The sequence below is a fragment of the Notolepis coatsorum genome (genome assembly GCF_963971535.1).
Source record: "Notolepis coatsorum genome assembly, chromosome: 5".
Lineage (NCBI taxonomy): Eukaryota > Metazoa > Chordata > Actinopteri > Aulopiformes > Paralepididae > Notolepis > Notolepis coatsorum.
Genome location: NC_140169.1, coordinates 89,956,752 through 89,974,112, shown reverse-complemented (window position 1 = coordinate 89,974,112; position 17,361 = coordinate 89,956,752). Strand labels below are relative to the sequence as shown.

The following is a 17,361-nucleotide window of genomic DNA, read 5'->3' as shown; positions in this document are numbered from 1 at the left end:
CCCCCCCCCCCCCCCCCCCACCTCCAATGTACAGCCCTCACCCAACCCACCCAACCCCACCCCACCCAACCAACGTCCTCCAATGTACAGTTTCTATGCCAAATGTATATACACTCCTTTTCTGGACACTTTTGTATCACAAACAGTACTGTATTTGCAAATCTGATATGTCATAAATGTATAGATGTAGCAGTACTGTCTATCTGTATGTCATGTATGTCATATATGTTATGATGAATTGAAAATGGGGGACCCTGATGTAAACAAGACGAAAGTCTTTCTCTGGTCTGCATCCCCTTAACAATTGTATGTATTGAGCTGTACTGTACTGTACCCATTCTGCAATCTGTTAATAAACTTTTCAATCAATCAATCAATCAATCAATCAATCAATCAATCAATCAATCAATCAATACAGTAAGTCTTACTATAATACATCATATTATTTAAACAAATGTCTGTATGGTAAGGTTAAAATTATTAAATGTCCTTGTTTAGAACCGAGAAAGGTAGGGGCGACAGTGGCTCGAGAGGTAGAGGAGTCTTCTGGCAATCAGGAGGTTCCCGGGTTCGATTGCCGCTCCTCCCGGGCAGCGTGTCGATGTGTCCTTGAGCAAGACACTTAACCCCTAATTGCTCCCGATGAGCAGGTTAGCACCTTGCATGGTTGCCTCCGCCGTCGGTGTGTGAATGTGAGTGCATGGGTAAAATGTGAGTAACAAATTGTAAAGCGCTTTGGATAAAAGCGCTATATAAAAAAGCAGCCATTTACCATTTAAACACAATAAAAAAGACAGAGGTGAATTTGTGTTTTCATGATGTCTGTGTAACTATTCATATATATTCTCATTTCTGTGGGGTTGATCCCCTGCCCTACATCTGAGGAATGAGCACAGATACAGCGTTTGATCAGGGGAAGCGACAGTTGTGATTGGAGGATCAAGAAAAGATGGCGGAACTTGAGATTGAGATTAACACTTTAATCGCCGGAAACGCCGAAACTCGTCATTGCCCGCCATGCTCATTCTGCCGAAGACGCCGTAACACGTCTTTGATATCAATATTTCAAAAATATGTGATCGAAATCATATTTCTCCTCCGGGGACCTGAGATATACTGCTGAGCTCCACTCAACTCTATAACGGTTCAAGAGCGCCATCTGGTGGCCGATCGCCCAACAGGAAGTGACGCGCCAAACAGGAAGTGCTCACCCATATTTCGTCCGGGCACTCGCGATCGTTAGCAGGACTCCATCTCGACACACTGGATAATCAATCGCTCGCCCTAACTCAATAAACAACGTTATTTGGACGTATATAGTATTATACAACCTGGAAATGGTTAATCTAGATCAACATCCCATAATAGAAAACTGTCTACTCCAAGCTGATCGCCCAATGGCCCGAGGAGACTGGGGTAAGTTTCAGCGTTTATTATTACCGTGTTCAATATAAACTGCTCTGATGATCATATGACCCACACTAGATGAATGATATAACGTTGCAATTATAAACGACCCCCCGCCCATCCGGTCAACATCAGATCATACGTAGTAACTTCTAGAAGTACCTCCAGTTGAAATTTTTTATCTGGCACCGATCGCTACCAAACTGTATTTGATCATCAATATAATGCATTTGGGGCTATAAATCAAGTTCTGGAGAAAGCTGCAGAAAACGATAAAAACATACTTATACTTTAGACCGTATTTTAGTATGAATATGTGAATGAAAAAGTATAACGTTGCTACACCCTGAACAATAGATATAGGACATTGAATGGGCCATAATAATGTCAATTTAGCAATAGAATTTAAAAAGTTATAGCCCTGCAAAGAAGGGGAACTTCTCCATAGACAAATAGAGCTGGCTAGGGATGGTAAATTATGAATTTAACCATGGCGATCAAAGTGTTAAAGTACCCTGTGAGATACCTGTGTTTATGGGTTGTTGTTTTTTTACACATAGATTAAAATGGGGCAATATACAGTACCTGTGAAAAAAAGAGATACCCCATTTAGAAAAAGGGTACCCCACATGTCCTCGCTAAAGATTTTGGGAGTACCCCTGCCCTCCAGAACGCCCAGCATGGTCCTGTGTGTACGTGTCTGTTATTGTTTCTCTTTGATGTTTAACCTAGAGTCTGCTCGGCAGTACATACGAGTCCTCCTAGCAGACCGTCCCTCACGTGCCGTCTGAAGCTTCGATAAGCAGCATCTGACCTTGTTCTTGGCGAGAGGACGGGATGACCTCTGAAAGTCAACATGGTGACTCTGCTCCCGGATGTCAATCATTTACACCACGACTGCCTTTCCTGCAGGAAAACAAGACACGACGACTGCCTTTCCTGCAGGAAAACACGACACTGGATAACATGCGGTACGGAGTCGCTCACAAACGTCTCTCTTCTGCCAGAGGATACCAGGCATCTCCACTGCACTTGATTTAGTTGAATTACATCTTGCTCTAATAAACAAACAAACTAATTAAAAATAGCTTGGTTTAATACTCCCCCCCCCCCCTCATTAGTAGTTTGTGATACAGTATAATAATAATAATAATCCTCATTTTAGCTACTTGCTGTGTTTGTGATACAGTATAATAATAATAATCCTCATTTTAGCTACTTGCTGTGTTTGTGATATAATAGTAATCCTCAATTTGGCTACTTGCTGTGTTTGTGATATAATAGTAATCCTCATTTTGACTACTTGCTGTGTACATACTTAAATTCAATGACCTAATATTACAGCCAGCATTTCATTATGAATTGAAAATGGGGGACCCTGAAGTAAACAAGACGAAAGTCTTTCTCTGGTCTGCATCCCCTTAACAATTGTGTGTATTGAGCTGTACTGTACCCATTCTGCAATCTGTTAATTAAAATCTTCAATCAATCAATCATCTGTTAAATGGCTAATATCTTACATGTAAATCTACCAGCCAGAGGGAAACTGTTCTCAGGAGACTTTTGGGTTTACAGAGATATTCTGCCACAATAGAACATATTTTATAGACTATTCCTCATAAGTCAATATTTTATAGACCATATTCCTCATAAGGAAATATCTTATAACTATATTCCTCATAAGGAAATATCTTATAACTATATTCCTCATAAGGAAATATGATATAGACCATATTCCTCCTAAGACAATATTTTATAGACCATATTCCTCATAAGGAAATATGTTATATAGACCATATTCCTCATAAGGAAATATTTTATAGACCATATTCCTCATAAGGGAAATATGTTATAGACCATATTCCTCCTAAGACAATATTTTATAGACCATATTCCTCATAAGGAAATATGTTATAGACCAAATTCCTTATAAGGAAATGTTATAGACCATATTCCTCATAAGGAAATGTTATAGACCATATTCGTCATAATAATATGTTATAGACCATATTCCTCATAATAATATGTTATAGATCATATTCCTCATAAAAGAATATACGTTATAGACAATAAAGTAAACAGAGTTGGCAGTTATCAGGTTGAAGTAGGGAATATGTTTATTGGTCAACGTTGTGTTAAAGCGACACACACCATCTCTGAGTCACAACCAACCAGTCAGAACTAAATGCTATGTACAATAATTTCAGCAATCATACAATCATTATACAAAGTACTGTAAGCTCAACAATAAATGTTTCACGTTCAACTCAAGCAACCTGGTTATATCTGAATAAATGTACCATAGGTGTACACACACACATACACACCGGTGCCTGTACTGTACATCATATTCTCAGAATAGATCAATCTCATACACGCTTCAAACTCACCCACTCACTGTTCACAACCACACACTAATTACAGCTCCATGAAATGATGTAGATGAAATAAATAGCAATATCTCATTTTATAGGAACTGCTAGTCTTATAGGAACTGCTACAGTACCTCATAATGTCATTGAGCTGTAATTAATACAACACAAGGATTCAATGTCCCTGATGACATCACTAGTGGCCATATTGACAGTGATTTACTCTCAAAAAACTGTTCAGAGCTTTTGGATGTGTGAGATTATGTGCAAAATAAATCAGCGTTGTTTTCTGGTGAAGTGCCGCTTTAGGTTTAGGACTGGGTATGGGCAGAGGCTCTGTGCATCCCTACTAACCAACCTTATAGAATGAGTCATACAGTACCATACCTGAATAATTTCTAGGCCTGTCCCCGACTAAGGATTTGCATAGTCGACTTTGATTGGCCAATATTTGCCGATAGTCGACTGGTAGAAGGAGTCAACGGAAGGCTTCTTGTCCTCTGCGAAAGCATGCAATTGGTCCACTGATGGATAGATCTTGATATTTGTCTAGTGTGTTCATTAGACGGGTGAAATCCTCTTCCAGTGCCTCTGTGCCCGTTTTCTTAGGCAGTTAGCCTCGCGGGTATGCGCGCTATTAGAGTTAGCCACGCTTCTAGGCCTCTTTGCTTTTGGAAAGAACGATAAAATAAAAAATTATATTATACTTATTTTTTTATGAATTTTTGGTTGGCAGTCGACTACGGCTCCTTCCGGTCGATTAGTCAACTAGTCGAGGTCAGCCCTAATCATTTCCATACCGGAAAATCCAAAACACCTTTGCGGACTAAAGCATCCTCAGAGGTACCGGATGACTCTGGTGAAACAGCGGCCTCTCTTGGTGACGCGTTTCACTCTGCCCTCCTCATTCAACTCCAACCCATGGATCAGACCAAAAACTAAAAGATTTAAACAAGGTGCAATACTGTTCAGCGGTTCTCAAACTACGGGGTCACGATGCAAAGTGGGGTCGTGGGTAGGTGACAGTGGGGTCGCGCATTTCTTTTTATGTTCTGGCAACATATTTTGGCTAAATATGCCTCGTTTTATAAATGTGTATTGATAACATAGTGCTGTAATTAAAAATGTCCAATAAAAATGCATGATCAAGTTCAACAACGTGTGCTTTTATTTTGATATTCCTTAATTCCACGTTGCAATTACGCAATACATTAACTATGGGGTCGCCAAAAGAAATTCCTAAATAAAATGGGGTCATGGTATAAAAAAGTTTGAGAACCCCTGGTCTAGTGTAAATACCAAGAGAGTGTAATGACTCGAGGATCCGGTGATAATGGAGTTCAGTTCTGTTCCACGTCGGGACAGAAGGCAGAAGCTAAGAGATCTTAGCTTAAGCTAATCAGCACTCGTGATCCCAGCACCCAAATCCACTCTGGGACGCACCTCACCAGCCCATACTGTAAATGACACAAAGGACAAAGAAGGAGACAAGACACTGAGACATGGTCGGTCAAAGAGTTGTATACATTTCATATCTTAGATGCACTACGACAGGGCTGCCGAATGTATGTGGGCCAAATCCAGCCCTCATAACATAATTTTTGGCTCTTTAAAAGGTTCCAGAGAATTATTAGATATTCCGTATATTTTGATGCAATTTAACTATTTGGGAGTTTCTTTTTACTTTTATTATGACAAGGTACAAACACACTAACATTAGTTATGACCCAAGACACTGTTAATTACTTAAATGTATTAAATGATCAATGTCTAGTCTAGTGCATATAATGTATAGGGGCGACAGTGGTTCAGGAGGTAGAGTGGTCGTCTGGTAATCAGAAGGGTCCCGGTTCGATTCCCACTCCTCCCAGCAGTGTGTCGAAGTGTCCTTGAGCAAGACACTTAACCCCTGACTGCTCCTGATGAGCAAGTGGGCACCTTGCATGGTTGCCTCTGCCATCGGTGTGTGAATAAGTGAGTGGGTGAGTAAATGTGAGGCGTAAGTTGTAAAGCGTTTTGGATAAAAGCACTACATGAATGCCATCCATTTATAGTCAGACAGTGCAATTGCAGTATTCCGTATAATATGTGGGTATCTCAGGGACTATTTGGTTTTTATTAAGGATCCCCATTAGCTGGTGCCGTGGCTCCCAGCTATTCTTCCTGGGGTCCACACAACATATTACATAAAACAATTAATGCATAGATCGATACAAAAGATAAAAACAAGGATTTAGTATACAGCAAGTAAGCTACTTTCACAGATGCTATAGATAGAAATAAAAAACAAAGCAATTAACTAAAACATACAATAAATACCAATTTTTAAAGATACAAAATGAGAAAACTTGTAGGCTAATAGGCAAAAACCCATACACAAATGCAATACACATTAAGGCAACAGCTGAATAGTCAATTGTGTTTAATCCCGGTGTATATTTGACTCTATAAGAGTACACTCACCAGATTGGTATTCATGTACAACGTTTCAACTGTACTCTTGGAGTCTAATATACACTGTGCATTAGTTATAATTTGGCCACCTAGGAGTACTCTGTGTACCAACCTGCAGCGTATGAGGCCAGTAGCCAGTGGTCCTATGGGAGACACCCAGGGTGGAGATGGCATGGCGGGCGTACACATCTGGCTTTGGTGCCATCCAGCCTCCTATAGCCGATGGTGGCTGTCCATGGGAGGAGACCTGAGGATGTAAATACCCGGTAAAGCACTGACAACATTACAGCCATCTAAAATCAGTCAATCGACTAATCGAGTCGATATCTGGGGCCAGTTGCACAAAGCACCTTAAGTTTTCTCCTTAGCTGATGGTCTTACTTGCAGTAAGGGTGTTGCACAGAATCACTCAAAAGTAGGGATGTCCGATATTATCGGCCGATATTGGCATAAAAATGTGATATCGGAAAATATCGGTATCGGTTTAAAAAAAATATATAACTTTTTTACATTTATTTAACCTTTATTTATAGTCTATTTGCCAACACAATGAACCCTGACATTTTGGAACCACCAAACTTTTATGATAGATATGGATAGTATGAGTCACCAGCACTTAGAAACTGCCGGATGCTAAGTTGTACATGTTGGGCAACCTTTTTTATTTGCATAATTAGCACACATTTGCATAATCACCTAAATGGACAAATCTCAGAAACTACTTGATCAATTTCAACAATGTTGGAGTGGTTTTGGGGGTTATTCTGGATGCTGAATCCATTTATGATACTCGAGTTTCGGAATTGCAATATTTACTGGAATCTACCAAATTTCAACTCATTTTGGTGCATTTTCAGTCAATTAGAAAGTTTTAGAGGACACCGAAATGATTACATTTGGACAGCAAGAACAATTTACCGCCTAATAGAGGCCTTGCACAGAGTGTTTAGAATGCCCATTTTTCCTTGTTAGGGACCAAGCAGTGAGACAATGAGGAAACAGGAGTTGTAGATGAAAACTGGGTTTTTATTTACCCACAAGGTGCAAAACCATTGCAAACCAAGAATTTGATAACTAGGACTATAGATGGGTTTCTCGTCCACGTCAGACTCAGCAAGGAGGCCAAAAGGAACGTAATAATCCTGGTCAGAACAATGGGGCAGACTATAGTATATAGAGGATACTTTGTAGGACATGACCTCGAGAACATTTGAACCTGAATGGGGAGAGATTTCACACAGACACAACCAGGAATGAGGAAGATATGGATGGTGGTTTACCATTGTATCTTTGTTCCTGGATTGTAGCCAGCTCTTCATAACAACTCATCAACAATAGTCTGGCACCCTTCCACCCTCATGACAGCTACAGCATCACCATAAAAGTCACACAAGTATCTGCTTACTGCAGAGAGATGCCCGGAGTTGGCTACATATACAGGGGCGGACTGGGACACAAATTCAGCCCGGGACATTCATTCAGACGCACCAGCCCACGCACCGGCCCCGAAAACGGCCCACGGACCGGCCCACACAACGGCCGTTATGAAACACTCGTCCAGTATTAAACAACCCAAGGCTGTGGCTAAGGAGTCAACATCAGGGAGATCAAATCTACACCCCGCCCCTAGATGTGCACTCGTGCACAGTGCACACACACACACCAGGGTTTCCGTTAGAAAAAATTGTTGTCGGTCTCCGTGACCTGCAAGATTTCAATCTACCGGACAAATGAGATTAATTCCGGTCATAGTTTAGAATAAAGAATGTCATCCTCAAGGCATGTAGATTTATAATATTATTACTTAAAACTAGGCTACTTTTGCGTATACAGTCATTAATTAATATATTCCAAATAAAATAAGTCCCTCGATACTCCGTGCTGCTGCTGACTTGAACTAAAATAGACCGCGTATGTGGGCAGTCGGTCCGACACTAAACAGTAGTCTGTTATAATCACATTTTTATGAGCTAACGAATTCCGTTATATTGGACATTTGTATTAATTATATCAAGCGAAGAACTGAGAAAGCAGAGAGGCGGCAACATTATCGTGGTTTGCGTGACGACTCTCTCCACCTCGCAACAACTTATTTGCAAAGAGTATGGCGCTGCAGAGAAGCTCATTCAGCTGTTATTGGCTCTTTTCTGGGAACCGCACAACAGCGCCCCCCACCCAACATTGGCTGAAAATGGCCGAATTGGAGTACTGATGGAATACTGCATTGTGCCGTTGCCTCTCTGGCTCTGCAGCTTCACATGCACTCGCACACCCAGCACTAAGCTCTCGCTGACAACGTCGTTGTCATTATTAGAAGCAACGAGGAAACAAATGTAATGATCGTTTCGTTCATCGCATAGGCTATTTAATTTTAGCCTATTTTAATACAATTCAAATAATCAAATTGTGCTTAGACTCAGGGAATTATTTCCACCGGACATTAAGACCGGAGATATTAAATAAGTCGGACTTCAACAGATTTTGCCGGTCAAAAACCGGTAATTACCGGCTAACGGAAACGCTGACACACACACACACACACACACGCACACGCACACACATATACCGTTACTTCCTGTCATTGGCATATGTTTTTTTTTTTTTTTTACTAACATCTTAGTGCCTCATTAGCTAGGGATTAAGGATACATGAAGTATTAACTACACCATAATAATATTGAGGTTTTGATCAATAGAAAGGTCTGTGCTACACAATTTCAGTTAGATTCGATTTATTGTCCTTTAATTTTGCACTCATGACATTAGTTGCTTGCCATTTAATCAACATCGAAAGACCCCCCACTTCCTCCCAGACACCCATTCCAAGAGCCTGTTCGCTTTCCAGGTCTGTCTCTCTCTCTCTCTCTCTCTCTCTCTCTGTGTGTCTCTCTCTCTGTGTGTGTCTCTCTCTCTGTGTGTCTCTCTGTGTGTGTCTTTCTCTCTCTCTGTGTGTGTGTCTCTCTCTCTTTGTGCGTGTGTGTCTCGCTCTCTGTGTGTGTGTGTCTCTCTCTCTCTGTGTGTGTCTCTCTCTCTCTCTCTGTGTGTCTCTCTCTCTCTGTGTGTGTGTGTCTCTCTCTCTCTCTCTCGCTGTGTCTCTCTCTGTGGGTGTGTGTCTCTCTCTCTCTCTCTCTCTGTGTGTCTCTCCATGTGTGTGTGTGTGTGTGTGTGTGTGTGTGTGTGTCTCTCTCTCTCTCTCTCTCTCTCTCTGTGTGTGTCTCTCTCTATGTGTGTCTCTCTCTGTTTTTTGTCTCTCTCTCTCTCTGTGTGTCTCTCTCGCTCTCTGTGTATCTCTCACTGCGTGTCTCTCTCTCTGTGTATGTGTCTCTCTCTCTCTCTCTCTCTGTGTCTGTCTGTCACTCTCTCTGTCTCTCCCCCAATTAAACTGTCCTACTCTACATCACCAGCATGTTTCGCAGCAAGTCACTTGTTCCTTCCTCTACTAAACAGGTCTGTAATTTTCAAATATTGTTCTGCGTCTTTTACTAGCAATTTTTGTTTTTAAATTCTAGCTTTTTCAGCTCCACCATTTATTTTTTTTTTTACAGGGGCCAATTTCGAATTGCATATCATTCTTGGTTGACACTGAAGTTACATGACTGTAGTACAATGCTATCCGAATTATGAAAAAGCTTTCTTGATGGAGAAACAGTGCATCAAAAATCTGAAAGCAGGAAAGATAGCCTACTGTTTGAAATTCTCACAGTTGTTAGATTACTGCTTCCCTCTGCTGATCAGCTCTTCCACCTTAGAGCTATATCTCCAGGCAGCCTCACGTTGTTCACTAAGCACAACATTTGACGACACAGAAGCGAATCTTCATTCAAACAGCAATGGCAGGTAAATTCCAGTAAATATTGCAATTTTGAAAATGTGTTCTTCTCTTAAGTATCATAAATGGATTCATTGTTGAAATTGATTAAGTAGTTTCTGAGATTTGTCCATTTAGGCGATTATGCAAATGTCTGCTAATTATGCAAATAAAAAAAGTTGCCCAACATTTACAACTTAGCATCCGGCAGTTTCTGAGTGCTGGGGATCCGTACTATCCATATCCATCATAAAACATTGGTGGTTCCGAAATTTCCGGGTTCACAATGGGGCTCTATGGGATGGCAAATAGACTATTACCCAGGCAAGCAAGTAAGAACACATTTTTATTTTATTTATTGTCAAAGTATGCATAATGTTGTGTTAATTACACGACAAGAGATATGTAAGGGATAATGTATAGCTACGAGGTCATTGTCGCAAAATAATTGACAGACACTGCGTTCTGGAACACCGAGGCGCAGCCGAGGTGTTCTAAACGCAGTGAAGGTCAATTATTTTGCGACAATGACCGAGTATAGCTATACATTATCCCGCTTATTACAGGGCTAACTTACTAACAATAATACGTAATTCATTTTACACCATCGACAAGACGAGATCAAATGCAGACGCAGTTGTTCTGTTGCTCCTCTGCCATCGCCGGCAGGTGTGTGGACTTGATTGCACCTGATGTAGTGCAGCTGTGCATAATGGTAAAGCTTAGCTTTCGTGACTGCGATCAAAATGCTTGATTGTGATTGGTCAATAGCACTCTGTTGCCCCTAACAGCGGTCATTATTGCGCGTTGCCCATAGCAGCGGTGAATTATCGAGAAATAATTGACCGCTGTCAGGGGCAACCGAGCGCTATTGACCAATCACAATCAAGCATTTTGGCAAATGTTAAAACGCCATGTAATAAGTAATGTTAATTACCTGAAATTATTCTGTTTTTTTGGGGGGGGGGACCCTGCATATATCGGTATCGGTTGATATCGTTATCGGAAATTAAGAGTTGGACAATGTCGGTATAGGTAAAAAAGCCAATATCGAGCATCCCTACTCAAAAGGTTTCCTTAGTTAAGGAAAGACGTTAAGGCATTTAATGCAGTGAAGGAGGTTTTACAGCAGAAATATTCTACAGTTTCCATGGAGACAGCTCCGTGTGCCTGTAATGGCCTCACCTGTATCGTCTCACAAAGTTGGCCTAAGGGTATACAGTAAAATAAAATGGCAGAAGAAAAGAAAGCATGAAAAACAAATTGGTCAGAGGAGGAGAAGATGCTACTATTGGAGGAATACTATAAAAGAAAGAACATACTGACAAGTACATTGCATCTGTGAATGACAGCAACAGAAAACAAAGAATGTGGGAAGAAATTCCAACAAAAATGAATTCAAGAAGTCTTATGAAGAGGTCCATTCACTATTCTTGGGATGCGTTAATTTTCTTCATGTCTCACCATAAACTCGGCCATGTTGCGGTTAATTTTGAGTCAGAGGTAGCTTATGTATTTTTTCCTTACTTTGGTTGCCAAGATATTTTGTGCAACGGTTTAACGTTAAGGGACCACTTAACTCTTTCACTGCCACACGACAGAAGGTTAACACTTTACTATCACACAACCGACGGCGATGCTCCATCATTAGCTCCGCGCATCGCCGTCGGTTGTGTGATAGTAAAGGGCTAACCTTCTGTATTGTCACAGTGAAAGGGTTAACCGGCTGCCGTGTGGCAGTGAAAGGGTTAAGTATAAGACCAAGATGAGGTGAAAAGGCGGGTAACGGTAGTGAATTTTACGATGGATCGCGTGAGCGAGACAGGACGGGAATAACAATAAACAGGAGTGGGAGGGACATGGTTATTATTATATATTTTTTTTAGGTGAATTTTACCTATGAGATGTGTGATGTTTTCTTGATTCTGGACAAAAATGTGGCTGAAATCAAAGAGTAATTTTTGTAACTTCTACTGGGATTGGGATGGGAATTTTTTTTTTTTCATGGAATCACGAGAGTGGGACAGGATGGGAATGAAAATCCACTCATCAGCACACTTGGGTCCAAGCTGTTCCCCTCTTCGCAACACAATTCTACTGAAACCATCTCTATGGCAGCTTGTCCTATCCCTGTAAACACAGTGATCCCAGGTGGACACACAGTACCTGGAAAGGGATGAGACTTTGGATGAAGACTCCCTGATGGCCATACTCGTGATGAAGAGCTCTGGAGAAGTGATCCAGGTAGCCCTGGGGAACGGGATGATAGGACAGGAAAGGTACAGTATTAGAGTGCAGAAGTATAACAGGTATTAAAAGTGTCTGTGTGTCTTCACTGGATTATGATGGGTGAGAGGGTGTGTGTGTGAGAGAGAGAGAGAGAGAGAGAGAGAGAGAGACACACAGTCAATTGTAATACATTAGTGTAGACGTGTTTGCACTCATGCATGTATAAACACCACTGCCTTGGTCTGTGTGTGTAGCATTGTCTCAGCAACATCGTCTCACCATTGAAGCGGTGAGCGCCACTCTCCCGGGGGAGGGTCGACAGCAGGCCCCGGACGATATGTTGACCACCGCTCCTCGGCCCCGCTCCACCATCCCCGGCAGCACCAGCCTGGTCATCAGAGAGGCCACGGCCACGTTCCTGTTCACCGCCTCCCACAGGCCTTCCTCTGACATCTCGATCAGCCTCTGAGGGTACACAGCCAGGGACTCATCCACGCAGTTGACCAGGAAGCCCACGTCTTTGCCCCTGAGAGCGTCTTTGATGGGCTTGCTGGCCGCCGCGTGGCCCAGGGTGAAGTCGGCCACGACCAGAACGGTTTCCACTCCGTAGCTCTGGGAGAGGGCGGCGGCAGTGTCGCTGGCGGCGGAGTGGTCCCGGTCGACGAGGATGATGCTGACGCCCTGCCTGGCCAGCTCCTCCACGTAGGCTCTGCCGATGGTCTCGGACGCACCTGGTGGAGATGACGTACTGTAGCGTGTGGTGATGTGATCATGGAACGTTAACTCAAATCACTACGGCCTCTGGCGTCACAAGGTTTAGACAGGGATGCCATCAGGTTGACAATAATACTTTATACATGTACGGTCATATCAACAGTCTTCTACTTCTAGATTTGAAGTGCAAGACACATGACTTATGTAAACATCGAATCTGATTACTTTTGGTGATGGTCTTGCCTCGTAGCATGGAACTATGGAATAGGATAATGCATTGACTGGCACGGCTACTACTGTTGTGTACTTGATTGATTGATTGATTGAAACCTTTATTAACAGATTGCAGAATAGGTACAGTACAGCTCAATACACACAATTGTTAAGGGGATGCAGACCAGAGAAAGACTTTCGTCTGGTTTACATCAGGGTCCCCCATTTTCAATTCATCATAACATATACACACACGACATACAGATAGACAGTACAACTACTACACGCCTTACCTTACCATAAATAACAGCCCATTCTCCAAAACGCTGAGCTAGCTTCTTGCTCGGGATCATCCGAGGGAGGAAATGCACCCTCATCAAGGTGCAACAGTCCCGCAGGAGGACGACCGCCTCGCTCGCCGCATACAGAGCACCGACCAGGGCCAACGTTTCCAAGTGGGAATTGAACGAACGAGCAATTTCTCTGTACAAAAGCGGAAAGCTGTCAACAGCTGCCATACTTGACAACGACGGTCGGGTTTGTTGTTGTTCTTCAACCTGGCTGCTGCTGTGATGTCGAGTTTGCTGGCTCTCTAATTTTTAAATCCTCAGCCGTCGAATGAGCGTTGTAGTTTCATCAGATTTACTTAGCTGGTGAGTTATAAAACACCACACGCAAACATATTTAGCCGTTTCTAAAATAGCGGCTCTGCGGAGTCTGCGAACAGAGAGGCGAGAAATATCACATAAACGTGAACAGATTTGACAGACGTTTCTGCCGGTGGAATCAAGGAAACTATAAAAGAAGGAAGGGCCATCGCGTCACCGTGTATCGCGTGAACGCACGTTGGTCGCAAGGGTGGAAGCGCTGGTATTCTGACGTTGTGCCCCATCCTTCTTTTATGGTTTCCTTGGAATATACCCGGAAGAAATAACAAAACATTGAGAGTCACGTGATGCTACAGAGAGGATACAGTGCGACCATATAGTTATCTATGAGTGCGACGACGTGACGATATCCCATAATGCACAGAGGTACCGACGCCAGATTCTCGTTTCCATGGAGACGGAGTTGGTCTGTCACAGCAGCAGCGCGTCCTGTCTGTCTAAACATACTTCATTTGTGAGTATTATTTATAGCTAACGCTGGCTACTAATGTGCAAAGGAATGCATATGAGTTGTTTCATACCGACGACGTGTGTTTTAAGATATATGTAAACATTTAGCAGGTAACGCGTCGTTAGCTAAAGAAGTGTTTACACGTAGCGTAGCGTAACGTTAGCAAAGGCAGCGCCAAACAATTGATTGATTGAAAAGTGTATTAACAGATTGCAGAATGGGTACAGTACAGCTCAATACATACAATTGTTAAGGGGATGCAGACCAGAGAAAGACTTTCGTCTTGTTTACATCAGGGTCCCCCATTTTCAATTCATCATAACATATATATATGACATACGTCACATACATGACATACAGATAGACAGTACTGCTACATCTATACATTTATGACATATCAGATTTGCAAATACAGTACTGTTTGTGATACAAAAAGTGTCCAGAAAAAAGAGTATATACATTTGACGTAGAAACTGTACATTGGAGGAGGTGGGGTGGGTGGGGTGGGGTGGGGTTGGGTGGGTGGGTGGGGGCTGTACATTGGAGGTGGGGGGGGGGGGGGGGGGGACTGTATACTGTACATTGGAATACTGACAAAGCCATACTTGGTAATTTACTGTACAACTGGGTTAGGACATTTGTAGGGGCCAGTTTCGAATTGCAGTCTCCCGTAGGTGTTCTTTGAGAGTGTTTTTGAAAGTGGGTAGTGATTTTACATTCCTTTACAGCTTTGGGTAGGGCGTTCCACATTGATGTGGCATAATTGCGAAACGTGTTTAGTCCCTTGTTTGAGCCGAATCTGGGTTTAACATGATTTGTGGAGCTCCCTCTGGTGTTGTGATCGTGGTATTCACTGACCTTTGGGAAGTATTTTGACATGTACATGGGTACCTTGGTCGCGTAGTGTATCTTGTAGACCAGGCCCATTGCAAGTTGCTGTACTCTGTCGTCTACTCTAAGCCATCCTAGGTTGTCAAAGTGGGCAGGGGTGAGGTGGGTTCTAGGAGTCAGGTCAAGCAGTAGTCTGACTAGCTTGTTTTGAGATGTTTGTAATTCGTTTTTTAGTGCCTTTGAGGTGCTTTGGTACCATGAGGTGCAAGCATAGTCGTAGTACCCTTGAATGAGTGCTCCTGCCAGAGTCTTCAGGGTATTCTTGTTTACCAGAGAGGAGATCCGGTACAAGAATCGAGTTCGTTGGTTGACTTTTTTTATTACATTGGATGCCATTTTGTCACAGTGCACAATGCCTTTTTGTCACAATGCATATATACCTACTTATACACCTGTATATAACCCATAGCTCTGTATGATAGCATGTACAACAATGCTGTATAATACAGCATTGTTGTACATGCTATCATACAGAGCTCCTGTATATACTGTATATTCTTCCCCCTCAAATGTATACAGTATACTCTCTTTTTTAGACCCTTTTTGTATCACAAACAGTACTGATACACTATGAATTGAAAATGGGGGGACCCTGATGTAAACAAGAGAAACGTCTTTCTCCGGTTTGCATGCCCTTAACAATTGTGTGTATTGAGCCGTACTGTATTGTACCCATTCTGCAATATGTTAAATAAAGTATTCATTCATTCATTCATTCATTCATTCATTCATTCATTCATTCATTCATTCATTCATTCACTGTATTTGTAGATCTGGTATGTCATAAATGTATAGATGTAGCAGTACTGTCTATGTCATATTATGTTATGATGAATTGGAAAATGGGGGACCCTGATGTAAACAAGACGAAAGTCTTTCTCTGGTTTGCATCCCCTTAACAATTGTGTGTATTGAGCTGTACTGTATTGTACCCATTCTGCAATCTGTTAATAAAGTTTTCAATCAATCAATCAATACTCTTACTAGTTATACCGCTGGCCACTATTTCCACTGTTACATTTGCACTCCGGTTGGATCTTGGAACTTCTTTTCGTTGTACTGTACTTTGCCTAGTGTGGTTAAAGCCTCTCCGCTCCTGTCTCCTGTCTCAGGAGGCGCCACCATGTCCCAGCGGTTGTCCCCAGACGATGAGGCTGAGCTGCAGGCCCTGCTCAGGCAGCTTCTGAAGAGCCTCAAGGACAGGATCTCTGGCGCCCCGTCCACCGAGTGTGCCGAGGAGATCCTCCTACACCTGGAGGAGACTGACAAGAACTTCCACAAGTAAGTTCAGCAGGTACACACCCCCCTCCGTCCCGTTATGTGAAGCAGGATAAGATATTCCTTTATTGATCCCCTTTGGGAAATCCAGGTGTCATAGAAGCATGGGGGAGGTGCAGGTATAGGCAGGGTAATGGAAGAAAGACGGAAGATATAGGCAATAACATTGATCTGAATATGAAAATCTGAAAAATAAACAATGTACATCCATACATTTGTCAAACCGGGTCGATACACTTTTGCATTTCAGAATAGTGCAATTTTGCATGCAGGCTTATTATCCTCTCTGTTCTATATCGTTTATACATTTGTGTAGCCATTCCAGTCATTTACACCGACATAATTTGCAATAGTAGCGCTGACATACTTAGCCCTGCCGCTGTAGTATTGTACACAGCAGGCTAACCACTCTCTGCCTCCCTCTTCCCTCCCCAGTTATGATTTTGTTAAATACCTGCGTCAGTATGTGGAGAGCTCCCTGGGAGCGGTGGTGGAGGGGGAGATCGAGGGCTGTGGTAAAGGAGATGAACCTGCCATTGGCTCCGGCCACGACACCCTTGTTCACGGCGTCACCAGGAGCACTAGAGAATCAGTAGAGTGAGTATCAAGCGTCTCGGCTGTAGGGGATGGATGGATGGATGGATGGATGGATGGATGGATTCATGCATGTGCTCGAGGAGATTGACCTGCTGTAGGTTCAGGACAGGAAACCAGGGAGGATGTAAGGAATGATCGCACGGATTAATGAATTAACCAAAGAACAACTGAATGAATGCATGACTGAATGAATGCATGCACAAAATGAGATAAATCACTGAAATGTGTTTCCATTTGTGTTATGTGTGTACCTCAACTGCTGTTAAAGTGGCATTTTGCC

The 17,361-nt window shown here is 42.4% G+C and overlaps 2 protein-coding genes across 2 annotated transcripts in view; one reads left to right on the top strand and one right to left on the bottom strand.

Annotated features, from left to right (window-relative positions):
- Positions 1 to 3,510: 3,510 nt before the first annotated feature.
- On the bottom strand, positions 3,511 to 13,965 carry hsdl1 (hydroxysteroid dehydrogenase like 1). Its single transcript, XM_084314839.1, has 5 exons — positions 13,495 to 13,965; positions 12,549 to 13,000; positions 12,207 to 12,290; positions 6,346 to 6,480; positions 3,511 to 5,236 (listed from the first exon to the last, which is right to left on the bottom strand). The coding sequence occupies exons 1-5, from the start codon at positions 13,712 to 13,714 to the stop codon at positions 5,165 to 5,167; spliced, it is 963 nt and encodes a 320-aa protein (XP_084170965.1). The 5' UTR covers positions 13,715 to 13,965; the 3' UTR covers positions 3,511 to 5,164.
- Positions 13,966 to 14,262: 297 nt separating this feature from the next.
- Positions 14,263 to 17,361, top strand: part of tbc1d32 (TBC1 domain family, member 32) — a 267,311-nt gene continuing 264,212 nt past the window's right edge. The window contains exons 1-3 of the mRNA XM_084314169.1: positions 14,263 to 14,318; positions 16,319 to 16,487; positions 16,920 to 17,081. Coding sequence (XP_084170295.1) covers positions 16,330 to 16,487; positions 16,920 to 17,081 — 320 coding nt within the window. The 5' untranslated portion in view covers positions 14,263 to 14,318; positions 16,319 to 16,329. The remainder of the gene's footprint in view (positions 14,319 to 16,318; positions 16,488 to 16,919; positions 17,082 to 17,361) is intronic.